At 41.8% G+C, this 18871-nt stretch overlaps 1 protein-coding gene across 16 annotated transcripts in view; it reads left to right on the top strand.

Annotated features, from left to right (window-relative positions):
• picalma (phosphatidylinositol binding clathrin assembly protein a) overlaps positions 1–16958 on the top strand; it is a 61685-nt gene extending 44727 nt beyond the window's left edge. For 2 of the 16 annotated variants that reach the window (XM_039777189.1, XM_039777177.1), the window contains 10 exons: positions 2702–2787; positions 3871–4002; positions 5892–5972; positions 6475–6585; positions 7724–7843; positions 8056–8086; positions 8176–8275; positions 10819–10878; positions 11371–11472; positions 15535–16958. In XM_039777189.1, the coding sequence (XP_039633123.1) occupies positions 2702–2787; positions 3871–4002; positions 5892–5972; positions 6475–6585; positions 7724–7843; positions 8056–8086; positions 8176–8275; positions 10819–10878; positions 11371–11472; positions 15535–15549 (838 nt within the window). In that variant the 3' untranslated portion in view covers positions 15550–16958. Of the gene's footprint in view, positions 1–2701; positions 2788–3870; positions 4003–5891; positions 5973–6474; positions 6586–7714; positions 7844–8055; positions 8091–8175; positions 8276–10818; positions 10879–11370; positions 11473–15534 lie in introns of those variants that run through there. The other 14 variants (XM_039777178.1, XM_039777174.1, XM_039777190.1 and 11 more) reach the window with 9 other exon arrangements.
• Positions 16959–18871: the final 1913 nt, after the last annotated feature.

Below are 18871 nucleotides of genomic sequence, written 5' to 3'. Positions count from 1 at the left end.
ATGCTTAATAAATGGCATGAATTAAAGTTTGGACATTTGAAGACAAATAATGGAATTAAATCAATTTTTTTTGTTTTGTGTCAACTGATGAGTTTGAGCTTTTCTTGTTTTTGAGTTTTTTGTGCCTGTTGCAGCTGAAAGGTTGGTAGATTGATGTTGATTAATTTAGTTGGAAGAATTACTTAAAGTTGTTGTCCGTTATATTGAGTTAGGTTGTTTCTAGTGGCAGCTGTGGCGGTAAGATGTAATTACAGACGTGCCTCTGGGACCTCATCTCCCAGAGTTCCTTTTTAAAAAGAACAGTGTTGACTGTATGACATCTGTAGATTGGCAGCTTTCACCTGTGAGATGCGGCATGATGCGTAACATTCTCCAGTCCACACTGATATCAGTTTAGTCTAAGATGAGAGCAGTGTAGCCGTGGAGATAAGAGTTGGGGAGGCAGCAGTTAGCTAACTGTGCTAACACAGTCAACAGTGCTAACGCAGCACTTAGCTGAGCGGGGGGCTGAAATAACCTTAGCTATAATTTTATTTATATAGCACGTTTAAAAACAACCATAGTTGACCAAAGTTCTTAACAAGGTCCAAAATCAAATAGATAAAATATACAAACAATACACAATACAAAATAACCAACCATAGAAAAAGGTCCAGATATCAAAGCTCAACTTGAATTGAAAGCCAATGCATAGTAATGGGTCTTTAGCAAGGACTTGATTGTTTCAATGGTCCGAGCTGTTCTTACATGAATAGGTAGACTATTCCGGAGGTTTGGAGCAGCCACTGCAAAGGCTCGGTCACCGTTGTTTTTTAACCTGGATCTGGGCACATCGAGGAGCATCTGATTGGAAGACCTCAGTGCTCTGTCAGGTGTGTGGACATGTAAAAGCTCCGATGGATAAGAAGGCGTCAACCCATTTAAGATTTTGAAAACAATTAATACAATTTTATATTCAATCCTGAAACAAACAGGAAGCCAGTGAAGCGTGGCCAAAACCGGTGTAATGTGGTCACTCTTTTTGGTCCCGGTTAAAAGTCGAGCTGCTTCGTTCTGGACTAACTGTAACCGACGAAGGGATGACTGATTCAATCCAACATACAAAGAGTTACAGTAGTCTACACGGGACGTAATAAATGCATGTATGACTCTTTCAAAGTCTTTGCGTAGCAGGTAAGGCTTGACCTTAGCCAAAAGGCTCAGCTGGAAGAAACTGGTTTTAACAACAGAACTAATCGGTTTGTCAAATTTAAAAGCACTGTCAAAAATCGCACCCAGATTCTTGGTAAAAGGTTGAATATGGGAACCTAAAGTACCAAGAGCATCTACACAGGCACTAAAATGTACAGCACGACCAAACACAACGATTTCAGTCTTATTATCATTGAGACAGAGAAAATTCTGATCCAACCAACTTTTGATATCGCTCAAGCAGTTCAAGAAGAGGCAGAGGAAGAACGGGCAGCACGCACCGCCTTCTCCTTATTGGCCATGGTTCATGTCCGCTGTGGCGGTTTATTTTGACTGCAGGGATGCCTGGCTTCCCAGCATTGCCTGCTAGTGGGCTTGCCACTAGCAGTTATCGGTTTCTCTTCACTGAGCACTGACAAGCGAAGAAAACAGGCTCCACCCTCCTACAACTGTGATGGCTGCACCTGATTGGACGAATGCTACATATGGGGCTGTCTGCAGACCAACATGGCGGCTCGTTTGGAAACTATCTTATTTTATGAAAATAGTTAACCGAAATGTGTTTCTGAAAAGATTTTATGTGAGAAATAAGTTGCTGAATCTGTCTTAGTTTTAGATCAACAACGGTCAGTTTAAAAGATTTTTCGTGAGTTTTCGTTAGGCAGCGATTGAGCTGGACACCCCTGATTTGCATAAAGTAGCCTGAATTCAACTTTATGCAAATGAGGAGCAGGCAATTCAACACCCCGCTTATCTGTATTGCACGGCTGCTCCCATAGACAATGAATGGGAGGCGTGGCAGTGGACACGACCCGAGTGCGGGGTTTGCGCCTCACATTGCTAACATTATTAGCTGACACAACATGGCTAACAGTGTAAAATCTGAACCAACCTGAGCATCAGAATGTGCAGTGCTTAAAGAAGAAGGGGCCATATACATTTTACGCCCCTTTATTGATAAAATCAATCGAGCGTTGTAGGTGGTGCCGTCTCCCGAAGATGGCGGCACGATCCAGCCCAAAGCCCACGTTGCGGGGATTGTGAATTCTGACATGGACGTACCGTTTCTTTGCATTTTTCCTCATCAGAAGTTCCCAATTTCCAAGAACAATGAATGAATGAATGAATGAATGAATGTCATCAGTGACAAGCTAACACCGCGTGGCGGAGGACGCAACCTAATCGGAAAATGGTTTACAGTACCTGAGTTCTCTAAGATTAGAAACTTTGATTCCTGTTTTATAAACTAGGGCGCTGCAGCAGCACTACTGATAACTTTAGATGCACAAGAAAATGCGGGGGGGGGAGGGAATATACTTATGCAAATAGGGGCCAACGTAACCTACTAACAACAATTTTAAGACCAGAATTTGTACACAGAGATAAGAATGAATAAAAAATATCTTTGTGTTACCCTTCATTGCTCAGGACAAAACTGCAGTCATATAGTTTTTCTTCTAATAGCAATGTTTTTTTTCCATGCCCATGGTTTCCTGCTTATTCCCTCCAGCACCTCCAAGGCAGCCAATGAACTGCTGGACCTGCAGCCAGCTTTCCAGCAGCCACTGACTCTCTCAACCAGCAACACATGGGGAGGTGAGAGCTTCACTCTTCTTCACAACACTTCAGTCCTGCCCGCTTCCACATTTACAAACACGCATACACGTCACATACTTGTTAGCACACATACATATCTCTGACATTCCCCTCAGTACACACATTCCGTAGTATGATTCCTATGTACCTATGATTAAATATAATGTATATATGAATACAGAAGAACAGAATTAAAGACGAGCGGAGAATACAACTCAGGTATTAGTAATGGTAAGTTTAAAGTGTTTAAGGTGTTGGCCATATATTTTGAACTATAGTTGATGTTTAACTTTTTCTGTTGCGTGCTTTTTGACTCCAGTGTCATATCATAAGGTATGTAAATACATGACATATGACAGCAGTGTTTGCCTGCAATTTAAGATATTAATGAGCAGACTAAAAGTAAAGTTTCAGATTAGGCCAAAAAGTTTATGCTCATTAATTCCACGTAACTTTAGTTATTTATTGTAGGGGGAAAGCTTTTCCAAAGTAAGAGTTAAAGCACATTTGATTCTTACTAATTATTGCCTGACAAAGATCAACATTTTGACTCTTGTCAAATGCAATAAGAGCTTGTAAGTAAATGGCAACGCTATATATTTACAGTATCTACCATATGATTGGCTTGTTCATGTTTGCACTTATTGTATTATTAGTAACAGGTAACATTGTAAGATTCTCCAAATTGACACTTGTTCTGAACACAAACATCATATACAGCATATAGTGTCTTTGGATATCAGCCCGTGTGCTGGACTCTGACCATTCTGATAATGACGACTCTTATCCTGTTTAAAGCGGTTGTGATAAAGCTGATTGTCAGACAGGAAATTTGGGCCAATAAGAGCAGTGCAACAGAGTGCATGACATCACCCTGTCGCTGTATCTTTAACACTGTTTTAATCCTTCTTACCTGCATCACTGACATTTTTTCCCCTTGTACATCATCTTGCATGCACTTTTTTTCAACTTCTCTTAAAATGTTCTCATCTTCCTCTCCACCATAATCTCTCTGTTCCTTCTTTTTAGCTTGTCTTTCTTTCACCCCCTTGGATAACTCAGAACCTTTCACCTCTGCTGCAGAAGCTGTGGAGGAATCCATTCCCAACTCAAACCCTTTCCTCACACTACCTATTGTCGATGCTGTCCACCTGTCCACAGCGTCCTCGGACGCTGGCAACCTGTCCTCTAGGACTCCTAGCCATGAAGTGTTTGGTGGGATTGTTTTGCCGCATCTTCTTTTCTTTTACAGACTAGATTTCATTTTGTGTCCACACATGTTAATGTGCTGTACTGACAGGCTGATTGTTTTATGTAATTTAAAATAGTTATGGAGTTAGTACATAGATGTATATTTCAGAGCACCAGGGTCACTGGTCAAAACATTGCCTGACACTTTTCTCACATTCATCCAAGATTTGGCATGCTGCCCCTACACCAAATATGTGTTTCCTTCCACAATCAGGCTAACTCTCTTTGATTAAGACTGTTATATCTTTTATTTGCTTTCTGTCTTTCTGTTTGTATTTCAAAGGCCAAAACTCTTTGTTGCATGAATGTCCCTCTTTATCAGCAGAATTTTTGGTCTTTCTCCAGATCATTACGATACCTTTTTTGACTCAAACTTTTCTCTGGCATTGTTTTTTTTTTTTCTTCTTCTTTTTTAATCAGATTTTCAATTTGTAAATACAGTACATAATAATCCACCCTCCCTACCCCATTCCCTGCTGGTTGTTTTTATATACTACAATAATAATAACGTTGTGTTAGCTTGCATTACAATCGTGTATTGTTGTATTTAAGATTGGGCACTATGGGAGTCAGAGAGTATAAATGTACAGAAGCACATAACATATACCCACAAAAACAAATACATTTTAAGAAAAAACACAAAGGAGAATTTGAATCACGGGGCAGATACACAAATCATTTGTGCTGCATTCATGTGTTGTCGGAATAATCGGGAAAGGTAGTTCCCGACTCAGCAGCTGGGTCTGGATTGTGTCTCACATGTAGCACACAAAAGGAGATGGTCCATGCCAGACACATTCTCGCTTACTAGAAGTGCTCTGTTTGGGTAGAGCGTACAAGAGGCAGGATATGATGACGCGGATTACACCACGGTCATGTAGCCAGTTTGTAATTTGGTCATAAACAATTGAGTCTTTTGCCATTTGTTGAATTTCTGTGGCAATTTTTGGCGTCGGCCCTTACCGACAAAAGTTCCCGAATCTCGTCATCGTTAGACATTTTTGTTCATCTTCTTCTTCAATGGTTTCACACCGGCTTTATGATAGAAATGTCATCAACTCGCTCGCTGTGAACTCTCCCGCATAATGACCTGCTCTGGTCACACAATCGGACATTACACAGACTTTTTCGTGGCAGGGTAAAGTCCATTTAATGTCCGCTCCAACTGATCGGGACATTTGCTTTCTCACATACAGCTCCTCCGGGTAATGTTTAGATAATTTCAGCTTTGCAGTGCATGTGTGAAAGGGACTTTTAGTTATGTGAAAGAACAACAGAGAGAAACGAAAAGAAAGAGAAACTTATTCAAGATGCAAGCCATCGATGGCCATCATTTTTGCAGGTTTTTTTTCTCAATAGTAACAATTATTACAGGTACAGACAACTGTCTGGCTTCTAGATCGCTGATGAGAGTAGTGAGATGTTTTGTAACATTTGTGAATTGTCATGAGTAGAACTAGATTGACACGGTGTCTTATGCTGGGAGTCAAGAGTGTTAACACAGAGCATTCCTGCTAAACATGCCGACTTTCTTCCTCTCTGCTTCCTGCAAGCCTATGATTGTGAGTCTGCATTGTTTTGTGGTAAGCCACTAGTTGTACGCTGCCCTGAATTTTGCCCTGTATTTAGTCTAGCCATGTGATGAGTGCCGGCTTCCTGCGCTTTTGTCCTGCAAATCCTGATCTTTGTTTTTCCTCTGTTAGAAATTCATTCCCACCGTTGCTTGGCTTCCTTGCTGCCCTTTCACTGCTGTAGTTTTTCTGGTCTCATATCTTCATAATCTTCTCCTCTCTTCCTCCCTCTTCTTTCTCTGTCTGGATCTTTGCATGTCTGCTGTTGTTGCTGTGTGTCAGACTCCTTCTGTGGGCCAAGCCCTTACAACACCACTCCACTCTTCCAATCTGAGTCCCCAGCTGTTGCTGGTCTATTCAGAGGTAGGTATTTCCAGGTTGATCAAGGTGTTCCAAGTAGTGATGTCCCGATCACAAGTATCAGATCAGAGCCGATATGGGCATTTTTTTTAACTGATCGAGGATTGCATTCACCCCTATTACCTTACTCCGATCATTTACATCAGATAGTGATCACTTCCTTTAATCGCACACGCCCTGCGCCACAGACAGACCGCCAGACTGTCTGGATGCCGGCACTTTCAAACCAAGGGGTAACGAAGTCTTTCTTAGTCTTCCATGTTACAGAAGCGGACTCAAATTACTCTAATTCTTGGAGTAAACACAAGAAGAAAATCCAAGATTGACTATTAAGCACAAGAAGCGTCACTAAGTGTAGTTTTTGTTGTCCAGCAGGGAACTTGAAAATGTTTAATTTTTGGTGGCGATTTTTAAATAGCATTGCGCTTTCCTAGTTGGAACAGATGTATTGTGAAGTCAATATTTGTATACTGATAGTTATTTTTTATTTTTTTTGTCACAACAGGGTTTACAGCCTCCCCAACACTCCAGCAGCCACAGAACCCTCGAGGCCTTAATGTCGACTTTGAGTCAGTATTTGGCAACAACACCAATGCTAACAACCTGGATTCTACAGGTAAGTGTTGTGCTCCTACATGCACTGCCATTTTATCTTCCCACTGGCCTTTAGGAGCCAGCAGACCTCATGTACTCTGCTGCCACCTGAAGTTCGGGTGGACAGATTGCACATTCATTGACTTATTTTGAGGTGATGGAAAATCAAATGTGCTGGACTTTGATTTGTTTGTGTGGTCCGAATTAGTCACTAATTTGATCGATTATTGTGATTTGACTGATTACTGACTGAGCGAGAGAGAGATACAAATATCTAACTTCAGCGGTATCTGCTGTCTTACGTTAGACACACAGCTCCACTCGATCAATGCAGCAGCTTTGACCGTCTGTGGCACAGTAGCCTACAGTAGTGTTGATGTGACGTGTAACCAATCAGATATTGCTGTGGGCAGGACATTGAGAGAGGCTGTAGAGTGGAGACTACAGACAGAAACCGGTGGCTGCATCAGCATCGAAGTAGCACATCTTTTACTTAATATTATTGGTAATCAGATAAGAAAATTTCAGAAATATTCCTAAATAATTGTAACAGTGAAAACACACCGGACGCGTAGCACAGCTATTTTCATTTCAGCTCCCATGTTATCCAATCTGTCCGTTCATACCGGCCACGTAGCATCCGCGTCGGCCCGTGTGCTGCAGCGATCGTTTCGGCGTCTCCTCTATTTCTTGCGCGAGACGCGAGCGAATATGTCAAGCCAGACAGGTAATCCTATACAGGAAGACCACACGGATACACACACTTACCATTTGTCACCTTGAATATCTTACACACTTATTGTTTGTACTGTAACCCTCACTGAGTTCTAGGCTGCTCACGGTCTCACATCCATTTTTTTTCTCTTCTCCCTTGTTCTGGGGTTAAACACACTTTCTGGGGCCTTGGCTTATTGCATGGCATATGCATGACTGGGTGAGTTGACTCAACACACACTCCTCTCACACAGTCTTGGCTTGATGAGTTTTTTTCTGCCCTGCTTCCTGCCTCATCAACGCTAAACATTCTCTCTCTCTGTCCTTGTGTGTGCCATTTATGTACCTGTGTTTGTCTTTGTGTGTTATTGTCTGTTGTATTGTCTTCACCTGTTCTGCCCCCTTCTTTCCGTTTGTCCTGCCCCCTTTTGATTAAGATGTTTTAGGTGATATCCTCAAACCCACAGTGGCATCCTCACCCAATCAGGGCACAACCCTGAACGGCCAACAGGCCCACAAACTGGTATCCAGTGACCTGGACTCGTCACTGGCCAATCTCGTCGGCAGTAAGTTTTTTTTTTTTAGACCATGACTGCAAACATTTAATAAATAGAACTAATTGTGCTATAAGCAGACTATTAGAACATAAATATCACATGTGTCAAATTTGCATAAAATGTAAAGAGTACAGGGAAAATGTATCTACATTTTATGCCTTGTGTAAATTAGGTGTGTTTTTGGGACTGTTTATTCATGCCATTTCTTCTTTCGTCTTTAGATCTGGGAATTGGCAACGGAACGTCAAAGAAGTAAATGCACTCACATAATATTTAACTTCCTATCCCTAATAGTGCATATTATACATAAATGAATGAACATTTTTACTTCACCTCTGTAGTGATCTTCACTGGAGTCAGCCTGGTGAGAGGAAGCTGACGGGTGGAAACAACTGGCAACCCAAGATGGCTCCTAATACCACCTGGAACCCTGCACCCATGGTAGGGTTCTCACCTATCTGCACCTGTCTGGTTTAATCCCCTGGAAAACAAATGAGTTGGGCAAGAATGATTTTTATGCCGCCTTTTATAGCAGTTGGTCTTCTTTATAGTCCTGTAAGTCATACGAATATGGCACTTTCAGTTATCAGTAATTCAAATGAATCAAATTACAGCCATTTTGACTGTCACAAACTTAACAAATCATAACCTGGAGCTTCCCATAATTTCAGCTTTTTAAGAACCTGGAAGACTTTTTGTGCTAGGTCCTGCCTTGTGTATTTGTGGTGTTTTACAAACCAAAACGTTGAGGATATACAACACCAGAGGCCTGTACTATGAATCCAGATCAACATGCCCTGGATTTATTTCAGTTACCTGTCTTCACCTGACCTAAGAACCGCGGTCCCTCATAAGCTGTGTCACGACGGTGGTTAACAACTAGTTCAATCAACCCAGGGTTTCCCAATCCAATGGCGTGTTCACATAAAAGAGGCGATGTTTGACCAATCGCAAACATCTACCAGAGCTGCATATTTTACATAAGAAGAGCTAACTATAATTCTACATAAATATGAAGAACACGGACACAGATCAATATCACTTCCCCATCAGTCAGGCACAAGATCTGACCATAATTACACTTGTGCTTTCCATAAACTGTCGTTGGTTTAGCCTATTATTTCAGTTGCAACCCTGGCAGTGGTAAGCGATCGTGAGAGCAAATAAAAAATATAAAAATATAATTAAAACCGATGTGCGCGTTGGCAAGCAGGTTATGTGTTCAGCATAAGTTACCACAGCGATTGAACCCGGTAACAAGTGATCCACCGTCGTGATACACAAAACCCTGGGTTGAACCTTAAGTTACCTCGGTAACCCCAAATCTTGCTTCGTAGTACAGGCCTCTGGACAGACATAATCATTTTCTGAGTGAGTGAGTTTTTGACTGCTGCAAATTCAGAATCTATTGCACTCTAAGGACATAGTATACAGTCACGAAGGGCATCGGAGTAAAACCTATGGCAAATCAAACATGCGGATCATGAAATCCGATTTTCCTATACCAACTAGATGGAAACAGATGATCTGCTGTTTCTAGTGTTAAAATGATAACCCCTAACATGATGCAAAAGAACCAGCCTCATCATGTCATTATTGACCATCTGAGGAACGCTGAGTGAGATGTTCCTCAAACAAACCAAACATTGTCAGTGGGGAAGAATTCTGAAGGAGAGCCATCGATGCCATGAAACAAGCACAGTCTGTGATGAAAGCACCAGTTTTGGCACCAGCGTCATGTCTGACTCACTTGTGCCTCCCTTGCCAATGACTGAATAGTTAATGAAATGTATCCTTCCCGAGAGGGCTGAACGTTAGACAAATCTGGGTTTGTTATCACTGCAGGGGCTGTTGGAGAAGGAAGGGAAAGGAAAGGGTCTGTACTATATTCTCTCTAATCTCTTTCCACCAGGAGCACCTGCCAGTAACCAACTTCTACCAGGACTCATCCCACTCTCCTTTTTGCTTTCCTTTACCTCTGTCTGTCATTCTCCTGTTAAAGAAATCTTAACAGGTTTTGGTAGTAGTTGACACATTTTCAGCAGAAAGTTTCACTGTCTCGTGGCATACATGTTGTTCAGCCTCTTTCCAACAGTTTGGGGTTAATACTAAATATGAAATACATGATCAGACAATAATGTATGTTCTTGAAGGCATTTGGTTATTCCATAGGACTAGTAATAATTGATGCTACAGTAAAGGGGGTGTATGCTTATCAAACTAAGTTATTGCTATTGTTTTTAATTGATGTTAGCTTTTTTTCACCTTGAAATGGCTAAGTACCATTTGTAGATTATTACGAAAAATACATTGATTTATTGAATTTAATTCCAGGTTATAGGTCAACATAATCTGACAGTTGTTCAAGGGGGTGTATTCATTTTCTATTGCAGGGATCAACATTAAACCTGGCCCGTGGCTTCAAACAGGTACTCTGTGGCCACCAAATATCCCCTGTGGGTGGCCCACTTTGGCCACCAAGGTTGATCAGAATGAGACCCGAGGACGTAGCGTCCCTTTTAATCTCAACAGCGTTATCGGGAAAGCCACTGTTGTTCACGTGAAAATCATTATGTTGCAGTCCATAATCCATTCATGAGTGGTGATCCACAGCTTAGGTTCATCCATTTTGTTCTCCAGAGACCGTACATTGGCGAGGAAATGACAGCCAATAAGGAGTTAGCTTTAGTCAAACGTTAGCCCCCCTCTCTTCCCTGGTCTATGTTTACGGTCTCGACCCCGCCTGCGAGCACTTCGGGCTGGCGGACGTTGGTCGGTAACCCCCGTCAGTGTTGCAGTACTCCATCTTGTCACAGAATCAACTGCATTGAAGACATTCCTGAATATATTAATTTTAGTTACTGTATTAAAATGCAAGCTGAAGTCTAACTTGAATTTGATAATCTAATAATAAACTGTGAGTTGGGGTTGGCGGTGTCCTCATTCTGTAGAAGGAATCATCTTGTCTTTTTATGTCACCTCAGGCACCATCTGTCATGGCATTCCCTGCAACCACACCGACAGGCATGATGGCATATGCAATGGTAAACACACACACACACACACACACACACACACACACACACACACACACACACACACACAGACGACTCTGGCCGCATGCAAGGAGATTTTCTTATATATAAATTGGTGTGTGTGGTGTGCAGTATTCTGAAAAGTATTCAACATGTACAGTATTTATTTTATCTTTAAAAATGAGTGTTAGTACTTTCATGTGCTGTCTTTGAGGGAATAAGTCAGTATCTGAGAGAGGAGTCTGTTCACTGAATGACAGTAAATGTGTCGCCTTCTGCCAGCACGACGGGCTGAAATGAGTCCTTTAAAGACTACAGCAGGAGTGATGAGTGATGATGCTCAGTCGTGTCATCCTCACTGAACAGGCTGGTTTCCTTCAGTACCACATAGTTTTCAGTGCAGATGGAAATGTCAGCAACTCCCTGTTGAACCCTATTTTGGGAGGTGTTTTTGTGGGTTTAGGTTGTATAATCCATCCTTACTGCATTCTCTTTTCTCAGCCTCCCCACATGGGCTCCATGATGATGACGCAGCCCACTATGATGTACACCCAGCCTGTCATGAGGCCAGCCAACCCCTTTGGCCCCAATCCAGGTGCACAGGTAATGGATGTCCACATCTACAATGTCCCACTCCTTCCATCTGGGCTCAGTGACCCAGCCTGTCTGAACCAGAGAAAGTCAACAGCAAGTCAAATATTCCTCCATAGGTTGAGAGTTTATTTGTGTGGGTCCAAGCTCTCAAATCTAACCCTCTCCGTTAGGCATAGAATCATATATTTACAATTGAATGTTGGTTTTGCCGACACCAGCAATTATAAATAACTTGCAGAACTAAAAACAGACTACAAAATATTTTAAAGGGGTAATAGAATGATTATATAGGGTATTTCACACTGTTCCTTAAGGTCTCCTAATGTGGTATGTAACATTGGTTGGGTTGAAAATTGCCCGAATGCTATTTTATGGGCCCATAACTACCCTGTGAATATGGCCTTATTTGTAACAAGAGCTTTTCTTCCAAATATGGTATGAACATGAATATTTAGATGAGCTGCGCGCTGATTGGTTTGAGCGAACCACATAGAAACACATTGGAGACTCGACAGCAGGTCTCATATTCCAGACATTGCAATGTTTCGTTACTAAATTCACTTCTGAGACTTTTTTACGCGAGAAATCAACTATATTTCTAGCTCAAATATGGGCCGTTTTACGAAAATGTATGGCTAATTGTAAATTTGGTAAGACGTGTTGGATTTCAGGAGGTCCACCCAGTCTGACGAGACAGCGGCAGCCCTGCTGCACTCCATACCCAGGAGAAAGTCACCGTTTATGGGTTAGCTACTGGACAACCGGGGCTTGGGGCTCCACGCAGCTGTCCGGCTGCCGGCATAACTATAATATATTTACAGTTTGAATTTCATCACACCACTTACAGCTACCCTAAGGTCATATAAAGCTAACACTTTGTCAGATTTCAATTTAATGCATTTTTGTGAATTTGAGGGGTTTCGTTAGCTGCTGGTGTCCCTTCAATCCTATGGGTAAAGATCACGGCTAGCTGCAGGCCCTGGAGCTCCGTCAGGGCCTCGGCATGTAGTAGTCCAGTAACCCAGAAACGGTGACTTTGTGTGTATGGAGCACCGCGGGCTTCTGGTCGTGACAGAGATCCATTTAGCTCACAGCGAGCCGGATCTATGAATGATGACACGCTGTGTGGCGAGGCAGCACTGGCCGCTGTAACGTTAGCCTGCTGAGCTCCTGCTGAACTGCGACACAGTCAACTTTCGTAAAACGGCCCATATTTGACCTCTACATAGTTGATTTCTCGCATAAAAAAAGTCTCCGAAGTGAATTTAGTAATTAAATAGCGGACCTCTGGAGATCTGCGTGACCTAGCTAGTTTCAGAAGACTAAGCTGACCTGAGGTCAGTGGTGTAGCCTATGCAAATGTTGGGGCGTGACAAAGACTAGGAGTTGGGAAGTTGACGTCAACTTTTAGCTTTGTTGAGATTTGCCCGTTTTCAGCAGCAGTTTCAAATTGTGAGACTTGTAGAGGAAAGAGGTGTCAATGGGATTTTGAGCTTCTATGTATGTCCTATTTACCCACCAAACTGTCGTTATTCAACTATGACAGGGTAAAATCGGTTTTGCATTCTATCACCCCTTTAACAGTAGAAATGTGTTTATTCACCCATAAACTGTTAATAATCAAATTCGGATAACAAGTAACTTACTCAAAATCGATGGATGAAAAATGTTAACGTTATTCCTTGACACTAAGGGCCCTATTTTAATGATCTAAGCACACGGCGTGAAGCGCCTGGCGCAGATGCATTTAGGGCGTGTCCAAATCCACTTTTGCTAGTATGACTGCGGAAACAATGGTCCGTGCGCATGGTTCAAAAAGGTTGTACTTAGTGTCTTCATTAATCATAGGTGTGTTTTGGGCGTAACATGCAATAAACCAATCAGAGGGTCATCTCCCATTCCCTTTAAAAGCCAGGCGCGTTTGGACCTTGGCACTTTGCTATTATGATGCACTGTAATATTTTTAATCTTTTGCTGCTGCGTGTGTGTGTGTGTGTGTGTGTGTGTGTGTGTGTGTGTGTGTGTGTGTGTGTGTGTGTGTGTGTGTGTGTGTGTGTGTGTGTGTGTGTGTGTGTGTGTGTGTGTGTGTGTGTGTGTAACAAGCATAGTGTGCCCGTGCTGTGCATAAGCCTAGGCACATTTTAAAAATGCTCCTGTTAAAATAACAATGAAATGCTGCGTTATTGACTTTAGACCAGGTTTTTGTTGGTCAATGGCGCAATCACTTCTCGCTGCCTCAAGATAGCAATACTCCCAGAATGCACCTGAACACACCTCCCTGTAAGACCAGCATGCCCAGAATGCACCTGAACACACCTCCCTGTAAGACCAGTACGCCCATGGGCGCAGGTGCATTTGCTATTTAAACGACGTGGGCACTGGACGGGAAACAAAGGACTGCCTTGGTCTTAAACTAGCAAAGACACTTGCGTCCGGCGCTGCGCTGCGCTCCCTATGACGCCCCATGGTGGCATTTCATTGGCATGCTGTGATATAACTCCCCCCACCCCCTCTGACTCCTACCTATTGGCGATCTCGGGTAACCATGATTGGACGATATGAAAATAGAAACGATTGCACGACCCGACTCTCCATTTCTCTGCTGTTTTGTTTTCATCCTCTCGTCTTTGAAAAAACAGCTTTCACACAGCTGGTTCAAGGCAGGACTGTTGTGCAGTCATTCCGCCTCGCCTTCTGTATAAATGGCACCGACACAGAATGGGGGACAGGTTTGTTCTGTCGTTAAGCCGGCAGGTAAGGACAGAGCTGAATCAACCTCTGTGTAAAAGGGAAAGCTAGTACGAGAGGCCTCCACTCACACACACACGCATTAGACGCAGACGACGTTGTTACATGTCAAGCCTCTTTTGCTTCTGCAATGCTATCTTAAATCACACAATGGGGTAGCATTATGCCAGCATTGTTTGGCTCAGTGTCAAAAAGCAAAGCCCTAATAGCAAGTGTTCTTTACGGCAGTGTTGCGGAATCTCTTTTGTAAAAGAGGCTTCAGTCACCCGCAATCCTAGTCCTTCCAGTCTCAGCCCCCTCAGAGCTGCAGGGAAAGGACCTCTCTCTGCAGAATTTCTTATACCGCTTGTCGTCTGTATGTAATTGCAACTCCAGGTCCCAAGTGTGTCAACAAAATGCATATTTATTTCTATTTCGTTTGAGCAGAACTGGCTGTTAAATGGCTGATTTTGGTGCCAGTCACAAACCTTTCCTGTGAGATGCCATCACACTTGACTCCCCAGCTGGCTGCTTTACATCCTATGCATCTATTTCTTGTCTCCTGCAGGAAACCAAAGCGGTAACACTTTACTTGAAGGTATCTACATAGAGTGACATGACACTGTCATGAACACATGACACTGTCATGACACATGAACCCTAACCCTAACCATAACTTGTCATGACAAAAACTGAATCACACTTACTAAAAGAAGCGTTATGTCATAAACGTTTATGACTTGTTTATAATGTGATGACACATTCATGACAGTGTCATGTCACTCTTATGTAGATACCTTCAAGTAAAGTGTAACCACCAAAGCTCTACTTGCTCAAGACTAGTGTCATGATGAAATGTGACAGTTTGAGAATTATACTTGTTCCACACAGGCATGAATTCCATGTCCATGGACTTATTAAAAAGTGAAGTTGTTTGTAACATGCCTTGGCGATAGCAATACATAGCAACAGGACAAAATCACAATGTCTGATTCATTGTCTGAAACAAAAAAAGGCTGCCGTTGATGTGATTCATCAGGTGATATTACAGACAAATTTTTCTAAGAATAAATATTACAGATTATCTGAGAAATGAACTTAAAATAATCAGCAATACTAGTCTCTTGTGATTTTGGAGCTATTATTTTGCAATCCAAGCTTCACACGCCATCTTTATTTTGCCTTGTTGGAGCATTTTAGCATTTTATTCATGTACATAGAGAATTAGTTTGGAGACGCATTAGATGTCTGGATACTGGTCTTGCATTACTGGGACTGCAACTGTTTTTCAGGTTTAAAAAAAAAAGAGAGTTGACTGTTTTTTTTTTGTGTGTGTCCTACCAGATGCAGTTTATGTAACCTGAAAGGTGAGGGGGGGTCTTTCCCATCTGAAGATGATTCACGACAGTCAACTACCCAAGCAAACCTGCAGTTTGCTTCTAATGAACTTGCTCTGAGAATAAAAGGCCCAAATAAGACTTGTTGAATAAAATCACAGTGACTGGGAGCAACTCTGACCATCTCAGAGAGGCATCACAGCGGACATTGTGCCCATCTAGTCATGTCGAAGTCACAGAAGGAGAAGAAGAGTGCGTGCTGCCATTCAAAACCATGTGGACAGGAATCCGCCCCTACTTGATAGAAACGCAACAACCGAGAGGAAAGAGCTATCTGACATCACGGTTTATGTACCTGGGGAAATAACAAAGTCAGGTTGTCAGACATACACACTGTTTGAGTTGTCTTTTTTTGTTCCTCTTTCTCCAGGTGCTGGGAGAGTCACTTATTTGATTATCAATCATGATTACCTTCTTAAAGCATCCCCAAATTAGGAAAACAATTGCAAACTCCTCTTTATACCACACTTTTGTATGTATTGTTTGTAGTAGACATTCCTTGTGTATTGCTTGTATTTATTTATGATTACCTACAGAGAAGATGACAAAAAAAGTAAATGTAACTAGTCACCGACCTCCCCCTTGTGGAAGGTCTTCAGGTTTATACATGGGTATGATTGATTGTAGAATTGGATTTTGAGTGATTGAGATGATTTTTGTTTTGTTTTGAAAAGAGGTTAATATAAAGTTTAAAGAGATGACACATTTTGCTGTTGGGGCACTAAATACTCTCTGTACTCGCATGATGCATTGTACAGTTATCTGTGGCTCCAGAGGTCACAATGAGGATGTTTATGAACGTTATAATTCATTAACACCGTCAAATTGGTGGGGTCAATTTCTACAAATTTGGCAAGGGAACATTTTTCACAACAGCAGAAGCACTACATTTTGTGATCGAGGCAGCATAATCATTGGAAAGGAATCTGCATTTATGCTTTTGTCGCTTTTGGCATGCCATTTATTCTTACATTTAACAATGCTCCTGGCTGCCGTTTTCCAACCTGAATGTGCAGGGCCCCTTTCATGCTCAGATCATGTTTCCATAGGCGAGCACTGGGGCATTTAGGACAATGTGGGGGCAAAGGGAAGCATCGGGTGTAGGCTCGGGTCAGAATGGTAACCGAGGGGTGGGTGGGGATGGGCTGGTGTAGAGAGGTCTAGTTGTTCAGGAGAATAGAGCACTGTTGATCGGTGCTTTGTGTATATAAAACTTTTCCTGCCAATCAGTGGTTGAGTGCAGGTATGAAAGATGGTTTGAACATAAAAGTGGCCCTGGATCCATTAACTGAGCACATTTGCTGCATTGTCCCTGCAGATTATATTTTTGTTTGTTTGATTTTTCCAATAAAGTGCAAGCTTCCATACTTATTTGGCTCCGTATTAATCTATCAAAAGAAAGTCTCTTATGAAATAGATGTGTTAATAGGGAGAGATCAATTAATAGTGTATGTAATAGTGATTTGTCCTCAGACTAAACAAATAAAAAACTCAAAATCAAACAGCCACTGAGGTACCGAAGGAATGTATCTCACACAGAGAATAAAAACGTTCATTGTGCAGGCAAGCATTTTGTTAGGTTTATTTCACCTTTTAAAGCAAACAAACAAAGAACAATGGCGTCTCTCTTGCCCTGGTAAAAAACCATAAGACCTCTGGGTGTCTAGTACTATCCCTGCTTACCCATACAGTACATGGAACTTCACCTGGTGGCTCAGGATGGATCAGTCAGTCTGGAAGGTTGCCCTAGTCAAACTCCCTTACCTTTGGAAAACAACAACAAACTTCAAGCTATATGCTGAAAATGTGAAGTTTTGAAGAAAATTTGGATCTTGCAACAAGCGGGGTCTGCTTGGTTCTTTCAGGGAAAAAGTTTAAAGATTTACAAAGACTATGTTTACACGTGTCCTTTCTAACTGGGATGTTTTGGGACTGATGGGTGGGATTGCTGTAGACAAAGTACACACAATGATACGCTGGTAAGAGCCAATGAGGTTTAACCATGTATCCAGCTAATTTAAATAGCTCACATTACTGTATTGTGTCAACAGTTAACTTCATTTAATGTTGGATGTGACGTTTTCTTGTGCGGGGTGCAAAAGTTCCTTCCCGAGACTATTTTGCAGAGCCACCGTCACTGTGTCCAGAGCTTAGCACCGCCCAAGTTGACTGTGATTGGTTTAAAGAAATGCAAACAATCCACATCGTTTTTTTCTCCTATCCCAGAATGCATCTGTGGTGTACCTTCTCCACAGCGCTGTGGAGATAGGTCTGGACATGCGAGACTACTTTAAAACAAAAGAACTACAATATTGATACTGATGTCATAATCACATTTATTAAGCTTTGTAATTCAAACAAAACGGCAACAAAATAAAGAAGTAAATATGTAATTCCAAATAAGTCCTTTAACCTTGGGGAACCAGACAACGGGCGTTTTAAGTTTTATCCCAGATGAGAAGTAGTTGAGGTGATTTGTGGGATCTTCTGAGTGCTTGGCAGTGGCATTCACTGCTGCTTCTCTTTTGACCTCTGGGTCATCATCGGCTATCACAACTGGATCCACGTCAGGTATAGGCCACTCCTTCAAAAGACCTCAGACCGCTCTGAAACAAACCTTACTCAGACCTCGGGAGGTGTTCTGAAGATCATTATTGTGTTATACACAATCTAAGTGAATATGGAAATGATTTCTTGAGGTGAAAACATTATATATAGCTGTTTTAATAAAATTCATAAATTAATTTATTCAAATTTTGACATTGCTTTCAACTGTTCATCTGAATTCTGCATTCTAGTGTCTCAAAACGTTGTGGAGAATGCACAACTGTGTGGCTTTTTGTCTACACAAATGGTAACTTCACCACCGCAGATACAGCGCAGCTCAGAGCCGCTTCCCCGAGCTTTGCAGTGGGAACCAGAGAAAAGACATCATACTGCATTCTATTTTTTCAAAATAACTGGAGGTGCATATGCAATTAATAAAACAATTTAAATAATAACTTAAGAAATTAGTGGTGGAGATCATTATAGGTAATCAATTAAGCATTATGGACATTCCTTTGAGTGGTTGTGCAAAATTAGAAATGCAGTTGTCAAGCATTACAACACATTTTAATTGAGAATTAATGTCATGGGCCAAATTTAATAAAACCAAAAATAGAAAATTTGAAAACGAGAAGGAGAAAGGGCAGGTGCAGAGGCGGAGCCAGACATTGGGGGGGGGGGGCATGCTCTATTTACGGCAGCTATTTGCACTATTTTCACTTGAGATAATAGAATGC

The sequence above is a fragment of the Perca fluviatilis genome, chromosome 16 (assembly GCF_010015445.1).
Source record: "Perca fluviatilis chromosome 16, GENO_Pfluv_1.0, whole genome shotgun sequence".
Lineage (NCBI taxonomy): Eukaryota > Metazoa > Chordata > Actinopteri > Perciformes > Percidae > Perca > Perca fluviatilis.
The sequence above is the reverse complement of the archived record's forward strand: the minus strand, read 5'-3'. Positions and strand labels throughout refer to the sequence as shown.